This window comes from Colletotrichum graminicola (assembly GCF_000149035.1).
Source record: "Colletotrichum graminicola M1.001 genomic scaffold supercont1.34, whole genome shotgun sequence".
Lineage (NCBI taxonomy): Eukaryota > Fungi > Ascomycota > Sordariomycetes > Glomerellales > Glomerellaceae > Colletotrichum > Colletotrichum graminicola.
The window spans coordinates 422,705-441,074 of NW_007361038.1; the positions used below are offsets into that span (position 1 = coordinate 422,705).

Consider the following 18,370-nt stretch of genomic DNA (forward strand, 5'->3'; position numbering starts at 1 on the left):
AGCCCCCGCAGTCTTACATGAAACAACACAGTTGAGTAGAATTACGGTCATGAGGCTTGAAATGTATTAGAAGATATGAGTCAAATATATTTTCCTATGTGTGGACTAATAAACCCGAACGCATTTCTTCACCTTTTCTGAGAAAGAACATTCTGTTACGCCAAAAACCTATGAAGGTTACAAAAAGTTCCTCAAGCTCTTTGCAACCCCCTCTGCATCCTCAAAAACGTGCCAATGTCCTACGTTCTCCAACACCGTATAGTGCGAGTTGCTGATTCTGAGAGCATACTCCTCGGCCAATTTGGGTGGCGAGACAGGATCGTCCTTTCCAGTGATGATAGCTGTGTCCGTTGTCAAGGCCTCCAAATCTAGAGACCCGTCGAACTGAGCAAGTGCTGAACACGCCTTTGCATACCCCTCGGGAACTTGTCCCAGGAGACTTAACCTTGTGGCGACCACGGCGAGAGGATTCGTTCTCTGGCTATGATGTGAAAGCTGCGTCGATATGATTTGATCAGTGATCCCGCCCATGCCATGGCTTCGCACTTGATTTGCTTCATAGGCCCAAGCTTCTGCCTGGCTTTTCGGGATAGGCAATGGTGGGGGGCCGAGAAGTACCAGCTTCTTGACCAAACTCGGATGTGCGAGTGCGAACTTTATCGCCACGAGACACCCCATAGAATGAGCTATCAACGTTGCTGGAAATCGAACCGACGCATCTGCCAAATCGAAGACATCCAACAGCCTTTCAGCTAGGGTATCTATGGTGATTTTCCGAAGAGGATGCGTTGGAGCAATACCATGTCCCTCTATGTCGTAAACGTGTGCAGAAACTGAGCAAGGAAGCGACAGTGTCGAGATGAGTGGGAGCCAATAGTCTTTGGTGCCGCCTAGGCCATGGACAAAGATTACAGCTTCCTTCCCTGTACCTAAACGCTGGTATCCAAGACTTTTGTTCTTTGAGCTCAAGCTGGCTTGGCCGAGGCTTAACTTTTCCCCATTTGTGAGTCGAAAGTTTGACATTGATCCAGGTCCATATTGCGGCTTAGGATAGTCTTCCTCGGACTGTCCGGCAACTTTGTTCGCCAGAGTTCCAAGCCCAGTCACTGTGATTGCGACCTCGTCACCGACTTTCAGAAATACCGGAGGGCTCCGACCGATTCCTACACCTGCGGGCTTGATTTGTGATCAGCATCATTGCATAGTGTTCCAAAGATGGGGGGGTTCTTTTTGAAGCCTACTGTGCCGGTTGCAATGATGTCGCCCGGTTGCAGGGTTTGTCCAGCTGACAGTGTACTGACAAGGCAAGGTATGGAAAATATCAGATCTTGGACTGTCGCATCCTGGCGCAACTCGCCGTTGACCCTGGTTTGTAATCTCAAAAATCGACCCCCATCTGGCAAGTCCTCCTTCTTTACAGCAATCGGACCCTGGTTGAGCCTGGTTAGTTTCATATCATGAGATCTCGTTTCCGATGATACTTACCATTGGACAGAAAGTATCTGGCGATTTCCCAATGTAAAATTGCTTATGGTCGCGCTGTCTCTCCCTGGCTGTCACATCGTTGATTATGGTGTAGCCCCAGACATAGTTCCAAGCATCATTCTCGTGTATCTGGTACCCAGCCTGCCCAATGATGACACCAATCTCTCCTTCGTAATCTGCACTTTCAGTGAAGCCCCTGTGAAGGTAAATATCGTCTCCGTGTGCAATAATGGAAGTCGCACGCTTGGTGAAAATGACGGGGTGACTGGGCCGGTCAACCTTGTCAGAACTGTCATAGCCTGAACTGTTGAACTCCTTGGCATGCTCCATGTAGTTCTTGCCAACAGCGAGAACATCCCGGGCAGAGAGCGGTGGCAGCAGCTTGACATCGTTTACAGATATCACTGGCCCGGCAGCGATACATCGGCCAGCACCTGCTTCGATGACTTGGTAGAGATTTTCCACAGGAGTTCCAGAGTCGAAGCTGAGGGGCTGTATAGTCTGTCTCTCCAGATCAAAATGGCCAATGCGGGGAACCCAGACGCCCCTCTGCAGGTAGGCGACAAAGTTGGTTAAGCCTTCATGATGGCTTGCCATAGTGATCAGTGCTCTGGTCAAACCCAGCGTTGTTGAATGTTGGCAGGAATTCGATGAGAGCACTCCAACTCGTGATTGGTGGTGTTGTCAGGATGAAAATTCGATCGATGATACCATTTCCCGCGAATACCGTCTTATCTAGCGACCCACTTCTCGCTGAATGAAACTCAACGACTGAGGGGTTGCTTGTCTATGTGTAAATAATTTCTCTTACTTCTGGGATCCAAAACTGCTTTAATGGGATTTGGCTCTCACTACGGGGTCAATATTCACTTGAAAACGCGGCTTATGGTGCAGAAAGCGAAATCCCCCCCATTGGGTTCCCTCAGTCGGCCACATAATTATGTGATGGCAGAGATAGTCGAGTCCAATTCTCCAGGCCAATGTGACGCTGGCAAGAAAGATAATTTAGCTCAGTCAAGGCATTATGTCCGTAAGCTACATATACGCAAGTTTCTTTCGCATCAGGTCGGTATAGACGAGATACGCGCGTTGATATTTAGGATAAGAGTGGCATCTACGTCTGCCTTTTCTTTATGAGCCGTTTCAGCCAGGTTGGCCCATATTTGAAAGATTCAGAAGCTACCTCCCTTAAATAAGGTAAATATACTGGGCCATCTAATGATCGCATAATATAGATCAAGATGTGTCGCAGGGTATATTAGGCGTTAATTGCTGCCCGCAATTGACGGCGTCGTTTTTGTGACAAAATGCTTAACTGTAATTGTTGGTATCACAGGGATCGCGATCAATGTAGCCGCAATAGTATTAATTAACTATTAGTAGCTGGGTGAAGATAATGATGAAGGAAAAGAGAAGAGGTTGCTGCTGTGGGTATTTATAGTGGTGTAAGTGAGCCGCTAGGGTGAGTTACGTAATAGTAAATTACGTAACTATAGATTAGCTTTACTATTAAATAGTTAAATATCCTAACACTAGTAACTTTCTAAAGTAAAAGAAAATTACTATAAATAGCCTAAATACTGCCTAGTAGCTAAAAAGCCTAAAAACGTAATAAAAATTAAAAGCCTAAAAGTATTTAATACTTTTTGTTTATATAATCTATTATATAGCTTAAAAAACTTATCTCTTTATACTAATCTAAACTATTTTATTTCTAACTAGTTATTTTAGTGCCTTATTAGGTAATAATTTAGTAAATCTATTAGTAAGATTATTATTACCTTATATTTATTATACCTTATAGACCTTATATTACTTATATAACTACTAAAAGGCTATAATATTAATTATAAGCCTTTTCTTTTTTATAGTCCTAAGCTTAATAAAGCACTTATAAAGTAAGTATAAGTTAGTATAAAGGATTATTAGTATATATAGTAGCTTAAGGTAGTTAGTAATTATTATAATAGTTCTACTAAGTATATAAGTAATATTAGTACTAGTAACTATACTATAGATCTTAAAGGCTAGTACACTTTAAGTAACTTACTTATACTTTATTAAGCTAAAGTAAATAATATTACTAGTTATAGTAAATTTATTACTTATAGTAGTACTTATAGGTGCCTTATTAGTAAAAATAATAATAAATCCTAGCTATAAAGTAAAGTCCTTATTATTTATAAATAATCTATTTATAAAGATAAAAAGCTTTATAGATTTAAGGTTAAGTAAATAAAATAACAGACTATAGTTAAGGTTATTTATTTACTATATAATATAATAGTTAAGTGCCTTAATCTTATTTATATTAGGTAATTAGTGTTATACTATAATAAAGTAGTTAAAGTACGCTTTAGGCTAGTAGACTAATATAATATACGCACTATAGGCCTATTACTTAACGTACTACTTAAGTGCTTATAGAGATTCTTTATTAATAAGTTTAAGTCTTTTACCTTAGCCCTTTTATTAGAGAAAGAGCTTCCTTTTAGTAGTTAGAGATACTATACTACTATTAAAGGTAAGTAGGTTATTAATAGTAAGGATTTACTTCTCCTTAGTAGTAAATATAGCCTTAGTAAGCTTATTAGCCTTATAGGCAGAGAAGGATTTATTTAAAAAAGTAATAGTATTATTAGTTTATATACTAATAATCCTAAAGTCTAAGCTCTCTATATTAGTAATTAGTAGGTATAGATTAAAGGTTAAAGTCTTTATCTAGAGCTTTTCTTTATAGTAGTAACTATATATTACCTACTAGTAAGTGCCTACCTCTATAATACTATATAACGGCTTTACTACTTATATAATAGTGCCTTTTAAATAGAAGTCTTATATCTATAATAAAAGGCGTATAAGAATTATATAATTTAATAAGGTAGTTAACTATATATACGCCTAAGTAATATTATATAACTAAAGTAAGAAATTATTATTATTATAGATAAGAGATAAGGTAAGGGTAAAAATAAGGCGCTAGCTAGCTTACTAGATTATAGGTAACTAAGTAAGAATTACTTTTTTACTATTATTAGTGTATCCTTAGATAACTAGGTAGGATTTCTTATATAGTTTTTTATTTTAGCTTTTTACTTTATTAATAATCTATAATTTAAATATTTATACTTTAGTATACTTATTCTTATTATATTAAATAAAGTAAAATACCTTATAGGTAATAAGCTTTTTAATCTTAGTAGTAGTTACTTACTTAAAGGGCTTCCCTAAGGTAGTAATAATACTTTTTTTTTATAGTTTAATTAATAACAGTTAGTTAGCTTCTTTCTTTATTAAGACGTACGCTATACTTATAGTAGTAAAGAAGGTAGTAGGCCTAATAGTAAAGCTAGTTTTATTAAAGAAATTAATATACCTCTATAGGTAGCTAGCTTTTTACTTTAGCTATAGGTGTATAGTAATAGTAATATTATTATATATTTCTTTAGTAGGCATAAGGACGTTAGTAGGTAATAAGGCTACTATACTATTATTATTATTCTTCTTATTACCTTACCTACCTACCTTAGAGAGTAGCTGTTATTACTTATTATAGGTATCTTTAAGGTATAGTTTAATAATAGTTAAATAAAAAGTTTATAGGCCTTAAGGGAGGTTAATAGTATAAGTAGTCCTATTACTAGTAATAAGGTAAAAAGGGCCTTACTAGCCCTTTTTCTTATACTAGATATAGACTATAGATTAAAGCAGAAAGGCTACTATTATAGTAGTATCTAGGCTGTTATATATAGTTACTACCTTATTAACTTACTTTTTTATATAGATCTAGTAAATAGCCTCTATTACTTTTCTTACTACTTTAGCCCTTTTAAGTAAGGTTAGTAAAAGTAGTAATAAGTTAGAGATTTATAGGTAGGCGCTAAAGACTAGTAGTGTAGGTACTAGGCTATTTAGGCTAGCTATATTATTAATTACTTTAATAGCTAGCTAAAAGGTAACCTTAGGTGTATAGCCCTTACTATAAAGAATATTATACGCGCGTTAGAGGGGTATATAGTATCTTTTAACTTTACTAATACTATTATAGGCTTTAATTAGTATTTCTTTAATATTAATATAAAGTAACCTTACTAACTACTTAAATTTACTAGCGTAAAAGTTTAGGCTAGTATTAGTAATAATCTAGTTAAGTAGGCTAAGGTAGACGTTAATTTAGTATATCTAAAGTGCCTTCTATATATACTCTATAGTAATATTTTTAAGTAAATAGGCTACTTAGAAAGATATTATAGTATTAACTATATATAAGGCTAGGCAGTTACTATTAAGGTAGATAATATTAATAATAATCTTATAGTTAAAGTTATATTTATTATTATATAAAGTAAATTTAAAGTAACTAGGCGCCTTTATATTTATCTAGTAGTAGTAGCAGACCTTAGTTAATTTCTCTAAGGCTATAATCTTAACTTTATTACTAAATTATTAGAGGACGTAATAAAGCCTTTTAACTAATAGGTAGCTAAAGTAATAATAAATTTACTATAACTTAATATCTATAAGATAGTAGTAAGTAATACTTTACTTATATTAATTAAGTAGTATTTATATATAGCCTTATTTATAGACAGTAGGTATAATAGTGTTACCTTAAATTAGCTTATTAGTAAGGTTATTAAATTTAATACTATACTAATTTATATTTATAAGGTAAAGTAGAAATAAGGTGTTTAATAGTATTATATAGAAGGTTAGTATACTAAAGGGGGTTAGTATGTTAATTACCCCTTATAATTTAAAGTAGTTACTACTACTAAAGCAGATTTTTACTTTACCTGTCTATAACTTATCTATAGCTAGATTTCTTTTTATTTAGTAGTAAAGGGTAAGATACTACTTATATCTAGCTATTAAATATTTAGCTACACTAGAGTTAGGTATAATACTATAAAATAAGATAGATAAATATTACTTATTAAAAGTAAAGACGTCTACGTTAGGTAGCTTATTATTATATAGATTCTTATGTAAGGAGTTATCCTTTATAAGAAAATAGGTTATAGATTAGTTATATAGTAATAAAAAGAGAGTAGGCCTATTAATAGTAGATAAGTTAAAGAACGTTATTAATATATAAAACGTAGTGCCTAATTCTTTATCTTTATTACTCTTTATATAGTTACCTTCTTTATCTAAAGTAAATAGCTTATATCCCTTAAAGTTAGTTATAAAGTAGTTAAAGGCTTTAGGTAAAAAGTCTGTTAGATACTACTCTTTATACTTATAGTAGGCTTATTACCTTTTGTTTTTTAAGTACTTTATTAACTAATAGTTAGGCTTACTATATATATAGCACTTCTTTATAAATAATAATAAGGGCAAAAGAGGTACTTATTACTATAGATTACTATTAAAAAGGCGCTATAGTATAAAGTTACTATAGCTATAGTTACGTTAGCTAAATTACTAGTAACTTTACTAGCTATTATAAGTATAGTTAGTCTAGTATTAATTATCTACTTCTTTAGTTAGGTATTAATATATAAGTTATTTAAATTATATTACGTTACTAATTACTAATTAAAGCTAGCTATACACACTAGTAAATATTAAAGATAGATTAAAAAAGGTAAGGGAGTATTCTTTTATCTTATAGCAGAAGTTAAGTAATTAGTTACAGAGGGCTACGTTAGATAAGGTATTAATCCTTATAACTATTCTTATAAGGGTAGTTACTCTCTTAATAAGTAACTTTAGGTATTTAGCCTTACTTTTATCTAGATTATTTAAGATAGTCCTTATTAAATTAGTCCTTTATAGCTTAGTAAGGTAGGCCTAAAAAGTCTCTTTATTCTTAAAATTACCCCTTATCTATATAACTATAGTAATAAAGTTAGTCTAGTTATAGAGATAGTTAGTATAGTACTTTATAGCCTTACCTTTAAGTATAATAAAGAAGGCGCTTATAAAGTGCTCTTACTAGATCCTAGCCTTTATATAGTAGTTATAAAAGATTATAAGCTTTAATTTAAGTAACTTATATACCTCTCTACTATACTTTATCTTATTAGGGTATAATTTATAAGGGTTAGTAAGCTTGTAAAGTTATAAAGTAAAGGGTAGTAGTAACTAGTATATCTAATAAGTAAAAGGTAAAATGTTACTTACCCTACTTAAATAGTAAAAAAATAAAATTTAGGTTATTATATAATAAGGCTAGATTAATAAGCCTTTATTAACCTTCCTAGACTTAAGCGACTTATACTAAGGGGGTAATAATATAGGAGGGGCCTAGTTAATCTTATATTAATATTATTTCTAGTAGTAGGTCTATAATATCTTATATAAAGTTAGGTTTATTAATCTTTAAGTAAAAATCCTTACTCCTTTTTTTCCCTTTTTTAATATCCTTAAGTGTCTACGCCTTTAGATTATTAGCCTTAAGGGTATAGTAGATTTATTTAGTAATAGTTAGTAACTTTACTATTAATACTTATATGCCCCTATGTATTAAGTAGTCTCTAAATTTAATAATAGCTTTATAAGTAGTACCTTTAAAGGTATTAAGTAACTATTCTTTAAAGTCTTTAGTAGTATATCTCTATAGCTGTTAACTATATAGCTATATAAAGCTATATTATATTATTTAAAGTATAATAATAGTGCTTAAGACGTTACGTTACTTAACTTAGGTAAGGCTGTTAGGAATATTAGCTAAATTAGTTATACCCTATAGTTATATAATAATAAAGGGCTAGCTGCACTTTAGGATAAGACAGAGAGTTAATAAAAAAAATATAAATTTAATATAAGTGTTAAGGACTTTTAGGTGTAGCTAAAAGATATATATATATATATTAGCTTATATAGTATATAGAAAACTATATAAAAATAGACATTAGGCTGAGATTATTAATCTAGATTTAACTATATTTTTATTTCCTATTTAGGTAAAAGCCCCGCTTTTAAATCCTAGTTTTTAAAAGTCTACTTTTAGTATATACACTAATATATATTGTATTATGTCTAGAGAAAAATATAATACAAATATAAGTTATATTTACTTAAATATATTAGTATATAGTTACTAAAAATAGAAAGTATATTAAGAAACCCTTATAATAATTCTTAGATCTATACTATATATTAATTATATAATTTATTACTTAAAGTTAAGCCTTATAAGTAGTGTATTTTAAAAAAAATACAAGTCTCTATATAAAATACACTTTTAACTCTCTAGGATAAGATATAGATCCTTAACATCCTATAGATAGATATACTTCTTTACTCTAGCTAGCGCCTGTAGTTTACTTTACCTTTTACTTAGTTTTTCCTCTACTATTATTACCCTCTATTAGCCTTACTAACCTCTTAATTATAAGCACTTACTTCTTGCCTATAGAGTTAGAGGTAAATCTATACGTTAGAGGAATTACTACTATTAGTATAAATAATAATAAGATAAGTAGATAAATAATATAATATAAGGAGGTATAAGTAAGAGATAAAGTAAATAAAGAGATAAAATAATAAATAAATAGATAGTAGTAAATAGCTTTAGGGAGGCCTTACGCTTTAGTAACGTAAAGAGATAGCTCTAGGGAGGCCTTACGCTAGATCTTACTTAAAGAATAAGAGGAGACATATATAGACCTTACTTTTTAGTAAGTAGGATACTATAGTTAAAGATTTTTAAAGGAAGAAGGGTAAGGAGTTAAGGTTATATACCTTACTTAAGGGTAAATAATAAGTAGTCTTCTTAAATTAATTAAGATAGTAAAGTTAAGTAAAAGTTATATTAGTTACTAATAACTATACCTTACTTAAAAAAAAAGAGAAAGTAAAAAGGATAATGTAGTTATTAATAGGTATTTAAAAGATAAGAAAAAGTAAGTAAATTAAGGTAATATAAGTAACCTCTACCTTTTTTACTTTACTTAAAGAATAAAAAGAGGTATACTTACTAAAGGTAATAATTAGCTACTAACTATTTAGTTAAGGAAAAAAGTTATAATTACTATAGGCTATACTTAGCTAATAATATAATATTAGAAGTATATAAAGGTAAGGTTAGTAAAAGCTATTTATTTATAAATACTATATTAAAAGTAAATTACTTAGGTAGTTCTTACTTAACTACTTTATAGCTAGTCCTATTAGTAAGATCTTATTTAAATAAAAACTTATAGAAGTCTATTTACTTATAATCTTATATAAGCTATTACTACTATAGTAAGATAAAAACTTAGTAAGATAAAAATCTTAATAATTAAAGAAAAAGAAGGTTAAAAAATAAAAAATAAAAAACTTAAAGAAACTTAGGTATAAAAAGAAGATAATTATACTAAATACTATAAAAGTTATTAGTAAGTAAGTAGTATATAAAAAAAAAGACTTCTCTAAAAGTAATAAAGTTAATAGTAGTAATAGTAGTTATTATATAGTAGATATAGGGCTTAAAGGGTTATTTACTAGGTATTATAAGATCTTAGGTACTAATAATCTTTAGGCTAGGTAGCACTTTAATACTTTAATTTAAGCTGCTATAGTAAGTAAAGTATTATAGCCTTTTCTAATAATCCTTACTAATCTATAATAGTAGTAACTATAAAGTTAACTACTAATTAGTGTTAGTATTATAGGGATTATAATTAATATAGCTATAATAGTATTAATTAACTATTAGTAGCTAGGTAAAGATAATAATAAAGGAAAAAAGAAGAGGTTGCTGCTGTAGGTATTTATGGTGGTGTAAGTGAGCCGCCAGGGTGAGTCACGTGATAGTAAATCACGTGACCATGGATCGGCTCCACTATTGAACAGTTGAATATCCCGACAGTAATTGAGATTCCGTCGCTGGTGGCCTGGATATATCTCGTTTCATCCTGTCTCCAAACGCCAGGCCCGCGTAGCAAGTTAGTCATTAACCTCAATCGCTGCACAAGTGATATTTGGGTGTGATGAGGGATAGTGTATCAACGTCGAAGGGTATCTATATTTCACGACGAGGCATATAGCAATACACAACGACGCGCTTACGACTCTCGAGGTACGCAAAACAGGACCGCTTCACAACACTCGTGTTGTTCTCTTCGAAATAGCTCAGCTCGGACGTGGATATCGTCTCTTAGATCGCACTGTGATGGCTCCATTCGCTTGTCGAGTCACTAGTATAGCTCTCAGCTGGGCTTATTATTCCAGACAGCCGGCTCCATCTTGGCAGGTTCATTCATAGTCCGAGCCACCGTAGAGTATCTAAGCCCAATTCCGTTTTTCAAATTCAGAGAATAAAAATAGGAATAGTCCTTGGCAAATCGTAATTTACGACGTCATCAAGATGCCGTAAGTTGATTAGCAGTCATGTGGGTATGCTATTGTGTTGACTTTAGATGCTATTCACTGATGAAGTAGATACACTCTATTGAATCTTTACATAATAATTATAGATGTGAAGGGAATTTGTTCCAGACCACATCATGCCAACATAATGAATATCTCCCGCATAGCCCATCCGTCTCAAGCAAGACTTCAGGCACAGGTACCGAAAAGCGGCTGGCATCCAGTACCACAATGGGCGGTTGTGTCGCCGCAGTAACCATACTCGCTGCAGCAAGTGGTGCCAGGACAGGTGAAGCCGTTGGCGCCACCGCAAGAACCGTCGGTGCTCACACCGCCGGTCGGAGTGGCAGCGGGAGCGCTGGAAGTAGTAGCACTGCCGCCGGAGGCAACGGGGCCAGCAACACCGCAGACACCGAAAAGGGGCTGGCAGCCGGCGGCGCAGTAGGCCTGGGAGTAGCCGCAGTATCCGTACTCACTGCAGCAAGCACCAGCCTCGCAGACATAACCCTCGGAGCCACCACAGGCACCACCAGGGCCGATCACGCCGGTAGGAGTAGCGGTGCTAGTGATGGAGACAGTGATCTTGGAAGCGGTGGCAGTGGGAGTTGAAGTGCGCTTGGTCTTGTACCAATTGGCCTTAGGGTCGCCGAGGCACTCACCGACGGTGACAGCTCTCAGGTTCTTCTCCTTAATGATGCGCAGGAACTCGGGTACGAGGTACTCGGCGGTGTTTTGGTGAACCTTTGGGAAAGTCAGCAATGCTTGCTTATATGGACTGTTCAGGATCAATGCGACTCACATCGTGGGCCAGAGCGATGGACCCACCGGCGTCGACACCCTTCTCGAAGATACCGACACTGGTCAGGTTGCCAAGAGGGGAGTTGTTGGCGTAGTCGAGTGAGTCAATATCGGCATGAATGACGTGGTACTCCAGAGCCTTGAGGATGGACAAAGTGTTGTCGTTCCAGCTGAAGTAAGGAGGGCGCATGTACGTAGGGTACTTTCCGACGATGTTAATCAGAGTATCCTCGAGGGAAGTCATTTCAGGGATAATATCGGCATCGCCCAGGGTGGCGAGATCAGCGTGGCTGAAGGTGTGAGAGCCGATCTGGTGGCCATCGGCATCCATACGCTTGACGACATCTTGGAAGTCGTTGATGTCGCCAAAGTTTTTGCCGTTGAGGAAGAAAGTAGCCTTGGCACCAGCCTCGGCGAGGAGGTCAAGCACGTGACCAGTGTAAGTGAAAGGCCCGTCGTCAAAGGTAAGGGCGAAGTCGCCAGGAATAGTACAACTAGAGATGGCAACTCCGTAAGGGATGATGGTAGCCGGTGCAGTGGCACTGGAGGCTGCGGAGCTAGAGCTAACGGTTGTGGCGGTGTTATTGCTGCTGACGGGCACGGTGGTGCTGGGAATGGCGATGGGTCCGGTGGGAAGAGCGACTCCGGGGATGGTGGTGAAAGAAGGAGCAGGAGCAGTTGTGGGAACGGTGGTATTCAGAGGAAAGGGGACGTAGGAAGAGCCCGCAGCCGGCTTGCCTGGGTACGAGGGCACATTGCCACCAGCTGAAGGGGGCTGGGCGGGGTTAGAAGGCAACGGAGCACTGGCATCAGATCCTGAGCTGTCCTTGCTAGGCTTAGAGCCTGAGTTGGAACCGGAGCCAGGCCGAGAGCCGAAGTTCGGGTCGGTAGAAGAGCCGTGAGAGTCAGATTCGGTGTTGGGACCAGGTACAGATTCAGAGCCATGACCCGGCTTGGAGCCAGAGCCAGAGCCTGGGTATGAGCCACCGTTTCCGGGCTTCGAAGCAGAGCCTGGGTATGAGCCACCGGGGTTCGAGGGGACACCAGGTACGGTGGTGTTCACAGGATAGGGGGGAAAGTGAAGCTTGGTAGTGCTAGGCGCGGGGACAGGAAGGCCTTCATCGCAGAAGGTCTCGTTCGAGGTTTGGCGGCGGAAAGGAGTAGCGACCGCTCCGGCAACGAGGAGCGACGCGGTAACGGTCTTGAAATGCATGGTTAGCTGAAAGAATGACTATTATGTAGTAAAGAATGACTTTGGTATATGCAAAAACGAGTGACGGTGTCTTGGAGTAAGACTGACTGTTGGCGGATAGAGAGAGGAAGGATCCTAGGTAAGCCAACGCGGCAAGGCACGACCGCCCATATAAAATCCCGTCGAGCTTTGCCAAGTCCGGTTTGCATGTTCCCCCGTTTCCTCAGAGGCGCCGATGAGGGGCTTGTCTAAACTAACTTCCATCAGGTTCCTCCCATTTTGATTGCCAAGACTTACGGGGTGACCTTCAGATGCTGTACGGAGTACCGCTAACACATGAAAAGAAAAACCCCTGCCTAGTCGGCTTGGCAGCAGCAGGCTAGATCGATCGGCTGGGAAATGGCAAGGTAGAAAAAGCAAGCGTCAGACACAGTGGCTGGGGAGATGAGATGACGGTTGTTCGTCGTCTTTAAAACACAGTCTAGCAACGGGGCAATGGGGAAGAAATCAAGAGCCTTCCTACGCACCAAAACCGCCCTGGCGGCGGTAATGGCGAGACCTCACGACGGCCAGCCTTGCGCAACAACGACAACATCACCTTACCATTTACATGGAGATACCAAGATCCTCAATTTCTGAATTTTCCCCGCTGATTTGAGTTCATAAGTCGTTCTTGGCCAATCTCAAGAGTTTTAAGCGACCAATCAGACTTCGCATGACTCAGTTTCATTAACTCCTACAATGTATAAGTGAGTACGGTTAATTTGACATAGGCGATTTGCTATTTTGCCATATCTAACCGCTTTTGGCAGCTTTGCCACATAGCCACAACAGGCCCATGCTTACATAAGTACTACCTCCCCTAAGGTACAAAACGGCTCTGCTGGGGAGGGTTGGAATGGTCTATCCCACCCTGCTTCCTACGCTGCGCTCCAGGTCGGGATGGGCCAAGACTATCCCTTTTGTTTTTTGCCTATTTTTTGCCTCTATCTCTTACCTCTATCTTTTGCCTTTAGGTTTTGCCAGGCTTGTACTGTACATTACGATTTTGTGGGTGGGCCTAACATGTGGCTGTAGCAGTGGGTTTCTTGCTTAAAGCGGTTAGATATGGCAAAATAGCAAATCGCCTATGTCAAATTAACCGTACTCCCTATAAGTAACTTGGTGCTACCTTGTGCGCGCACATTGTCCGACGGGTTCGGCACTCCGCGCTCTCCTGTCCGTCCGCCCACGGACAGACGAAAAACCCGAAGCTTAAGTGAGGCGGAAGAGTTCATTCTTGCTCGGCCACGCGTGGAGTCGTCTATTGCATGAGCCATCTGTATAAGATGAAGGTTGCGGCCTCGACCTGGTTCCGAAAATTCGAATACTGGGTCTTATGGCGCTCCTCTACGAAGGATGACTGAGGACTGCAGCTGCTGCCTACAGTCTTTACAAGAACAACCAAACTTCTTCCTGGTATGGTTGACTGCCTAAGGCGGAGAGGGCAATAAAGAGGGGTGGGTGCAAGGTCCAGACCTAATCGGCAGGGCTTGCATGCAAGGGTCATAAGATGATGGACAACGGGGTGACAGAAGAGGCTGCACTAATATGACAGGGGAAGATAAGGGGTCGGCAGCTTGTTAGTTGGAGCAGCAAGTCGGTCGCAAGGTTCCAGTTTCCTTGGTCCAACAGCAAAGGTGTTCGATCCTACAGTCCAGACTACATACTGGCTGTGCTCGGCCGCTTTTTCATTTCCTTTTGCTTTTGCAGAGTGGAGCAAGACGAGGGTGCGTTGTCGGGGCTGGCATTCGCTAGCGTGTCCTCGTCTTGTCCAAGACCTCAAAAAGGCTTGCTTCCATCTCCTATGTCAACGTTGATTGGATCAGAAACGATGCTCGAGTGGCAGCTGAAATGCGTCTTTTTTTTTCCCCTCCTGATGTTGGCTTGCCCGGCCACTTGTCCCATTATACCCAGAGTAAGCCTTCTTGTCGCATCCCATCTGGCCGTAGTTCGTCTTGGCGCATAGGATTCAGCGTCGTCTCGACAGTTGGGCCTAGGCGAACCCAGTCGCACAGTCTGTAACAGACATGTACTAATTGGCACTTATGGGTATATGTATATATATGACGGATCTGTTGGAATATCAATACCACGTGATCGTACGACACCCATGGATATTCATGATTCAGTACGGAAGAGCACAGACTGGATATTCGGCCCCTGGTTAATGACAATGAGGGGAACACATTGTATCTATCCGAACTGACCCAGTGAGTATAGAACAGATATAACGGTCCGTACGACGAGGAGTTAGTACTAGATCGTTCAGTCACCAATAGATGTTGATTCACCCCCACACATTTGAGAGTACATGCATGTACGAAGTTCATCCAACAAGATTCCCAATTCTTAGATTGTGTACATATAACTAAGACTTACTCTCGCTGGTGTAGTGCCAGTCTCATCTGGTGAAAATATATCACCAACTGAACCAATCAAAAATCGGTTCAACTGTATGATATGGAGTTCCTCTGCGAATTTGGTATAGTAGATTGTACATTAGTGTCGTCGAAGCCATCGGACTATTAAGACCCTTGGTTGGAATGCGCGGATCATCTAGCGCACCACAACCTTCCTTATCCATCCCACTATTTGCCTTACCGAATCACTTGAGGGACTACAATGCACTGTGCTGTTCTTATTCAGACGGTCGTCGTAACACTGCTCCATCTTTGTATCCTGTTGTCACAACAAGACTACATATATTGACCCAGCGGATGAAATGTCCTATGTATCTCCCAAGAGTCTACACTCAAAAACCAGTGTGCCCCTGGCTTCGTTTCTTAGCCTTATAGACGTAAGGATTGTGTTGATAATATCAGTGCCCCTCCACCGGGGTTCTAAGTTTCAGCGTAATGAATAACTCAGAAGACCACAAAAGGGTTGCTTTCCTTGATATCTCAGAGGAAGGATACCTCTACTGAACTATTGAGCCTCTTAGTTATATCTCCAGAGTGATTTTCTTGAAATTTAAAAGTACTTACTCTTAATAAATACTTGGTGGGAACATAATGTGCCATCTAATACTGTTGGTGTATGTGGGCTTGTGATAAGCATATAGAACCCTGGCGGGGTGCGTACCAGCGGCCGCCCATGTTGCTGGAAATTCCTGACTCGCCATTCCTCTACCGAATTCTAATTTGTTCTTTATCATACGCCTTCAGTTTCTTGAAAGTTGATAAAGATTAGTGGAGAAGAATCAGCACGTAATTTTGGTGACCTGGACCTTCACTATAAGCGTCCGTTCTGTTGACTATTCCAGCCCTTACGGCTTGCGGCCATGCCGCACGCAGGTAAGAAATTCAGCCTATTCTGTTCATCATGGGCGCTCTCTACGCGTCTCAAACACGCACGTCGTGCTCACGGAGTAGCCCCAGAGGTCGGCGACGTACTATGAACATAAGAGTGAACCAGAAATATTTCATTGATATGACGCTTGTAAGTCCCATATGTAAAAATTCAACTCGAACTCCTTGAGATATGAGATAATTTTGATGTTGAGGTGTTTGAAACCACATATCACTAACACCATAATGGTTGAGGGGCTGATGTAATTCCCGAGTAGTCGAAGGCGCAAACCAGGCCTGTATAGCGTAAAAGCTTCTGTATTTGTAAAGAAGGCCCGCGAACTAAGCATCCATTCGCGCCCCCAACTCTCACTGAGATCTCACTAGGCTATGCCAGCGCTTTCGGCATAGCTCGTGGAACTGCCGATGTGCGGTGGACTGTTATACCAAGTTCAGCACTTCATCAGTAGACATTTGTTACCCTAACTCGTCCTTGGACACTGGCGATAGAGCCAGGGCCGGATGTCGCCTTAAATTGGCACATTGTTGATTCCGTGGCGCAGTATATAGAGATGTAGACATTACTAGAGTAGACACATGTCTTGGCAGTTCATATCTAGGGGATTTGGAATTGCCGTCAAACAAACATAAAAACTATATACTTGGTGGTGTACAACGGATCATTCGTTCTTTTCGTCTTACGATCAGGTCGATCATTGAATAAATAAGGGCGATTATTAACCTATTAGTACACAAATCCCCATCAACCTACACCTCACAACAAAGTAGGTGAAGACCATGAATGAAAACTAAGTACACATCACAAGCCTACAAGGGGCTCGATTCAAGGTTTGACAAATGAAATTTATATATCTTTAAACTTTTTAAGAATCGAAATCTTTTGCTACTTTGTCCCCTGCGATAAAGCTTTTACAAGATAATATCTACAAGTTAATATATGCGAGCAATGCAGTAGACTCACCTTTCACACAGAAAGAATGAAAGGTAAATAAGGCAAGAAGAGCAGAGGGGATCAAAAAGAGTTGCTGGCACTTTCAGCATATCTTCACTATGTTCAAATAGGGAAAAAGACGCAATATCAAGATCCCATGAACATCTGTTAATTAACTAATTCTCAGTTAGTCTGTCTAATTTAGTCATACAAGGAAACAAAGTGTTCTTTCCATTCAGGAAGTCAGAGCCCCTAAGACTATCACAAACGTGTCAGAGGCAGGGATAGTATCAAGTAAAGGAGTCAGTAATAGGCATAGTTAGGGTTTAATTATAATAATTATTCTAATATGCCTCCTCTAACCCCTATCTTCTATAAAGTTTTCCCCTTTTATTATTCTTTTAGTAACTAGTTTATCTAGTCCTAGTCCTACTTTAGTGCCCCCCTAGGGCCCTGCTCTAGGCACCTAATATAATCCCCCCCCTCTAAGGTCCTGCCCTTAGGACCTTAAGCAGGCTATTTACTAGTAGCCCCCCTATTAGCTACTTAGACTATTTAATAGCTAAGCCTTACACTTAACTCCTAATCTCTTAGGGCCTTAAGCAGGCTACCTACTAGTAGTCCCCCTATTAGCTACTTAGACTATCTAATAGCTAAGCCTTATACCTTATACTTATCCTGTTAGTTATCACCAAGGTGGTGATACAGTTAACTGTACGTATTAATAGGTAATTAACGAATAATAGGGGGTAAATACTGTGTTCTAAATTATGCATAAAGGAAAAGAAACTATTATAGGATTATGTGGCGAATCTACTGCGTAATATCTCTATAAATCTAGTAGATCTATAGCGAATTAGCTATAGTTATTCTAGCTGTTTAGCGTTAATCTATACTGCTAATATCTAGGCGATAGTTAATATTATAATACTAGCAACCTTCTAAAGTGCTATAAATTATCCTATTTTCTAGTTATCTGTAAAGGGCCTAAAAACGTAATAAAAACAAAAGGCTAAAAAGTATTTAATACTTTTTATATATATAACCTGTTATATATATAAAACCTATCTATTTATTTATATCTCTAATTAACTACTGTTAATTAACTACTTTAGTGCTTTATTAGGTAATACCTTTATAAATTTATCTACTAGTTTATTCTCCCCTTATATCTATTAGATCTTATAGATCTTATGTTACTTATATAACTAGTAAAGTGCTATAATATTAATTATAAGTTACTTCTCCTTAGTAGTGCTAAGCTTTATAAGGCACTTATAAAGGGAGTATAAGTTAGTGTAAAGGATTATT

The 18,370-nt window shown here is 38.0% G+C and overlaps 3 protein-coding genes across 3 annotated transcripts; all 3 read right to left on the reverse strand.

Annotated features, from left to right (window-relative positions):
- Positions 1-177: 177 nt before the first annotated feature.
- On the reverse strand, positions 178-531 carry GLRG_07913 (alpha/beta hydrolase fold protein; the record flags this gene model as incomplete). The annotated part of the gene is made up of 1 exon (XM_008098598.1): positions 178-531. One exon carries the CDS (start codon positions 529-531, stop codon positions 178-180), a length of 354 nt encoding a protein of 117 aa, XP_008096789.1.
- A 632-nt stretch (positions 532-1,163) lies between these two features.
- On the reverse strand, positions 1,164-2,082 carry GLRG_07914 (fumarylacetoacetate hydrolase; the record flags this gene model as incomplete). The annotated part of the gene is made up of 2 exons (XM_008098599.1): positions 1,164-1,430; positions 1,486-2,082. 2 exons carry the CDS (start codon positions 2,080-2,082, stop codon positions 1,164-1,166), a joined length of 864 nt encoding a protein of 287 aa, XP_008096790.1.
- An 8,895-nt stretch (positions 2,083-10,977) lies between these two features.
- GLRG_07915 (polysaccharide deacetylase) lies at positions 10,978-12,799 on the reverse strand (the record flags this gene model as incomplete). Its single annotated transcript, XM_008098600.1, has 2 exons — positions 10,978-11,529; positions 11,588-12,799. 2 exons carry the CDS (start codon positions 12,797-12,799, stop codon positions 10,978-10,980), a joined length of 1,764 nt encoding a protein of 587 aa, XP_008096791.1.
- Positions 12,800-18,370: the final 5,571 nt, after the last annotated feature.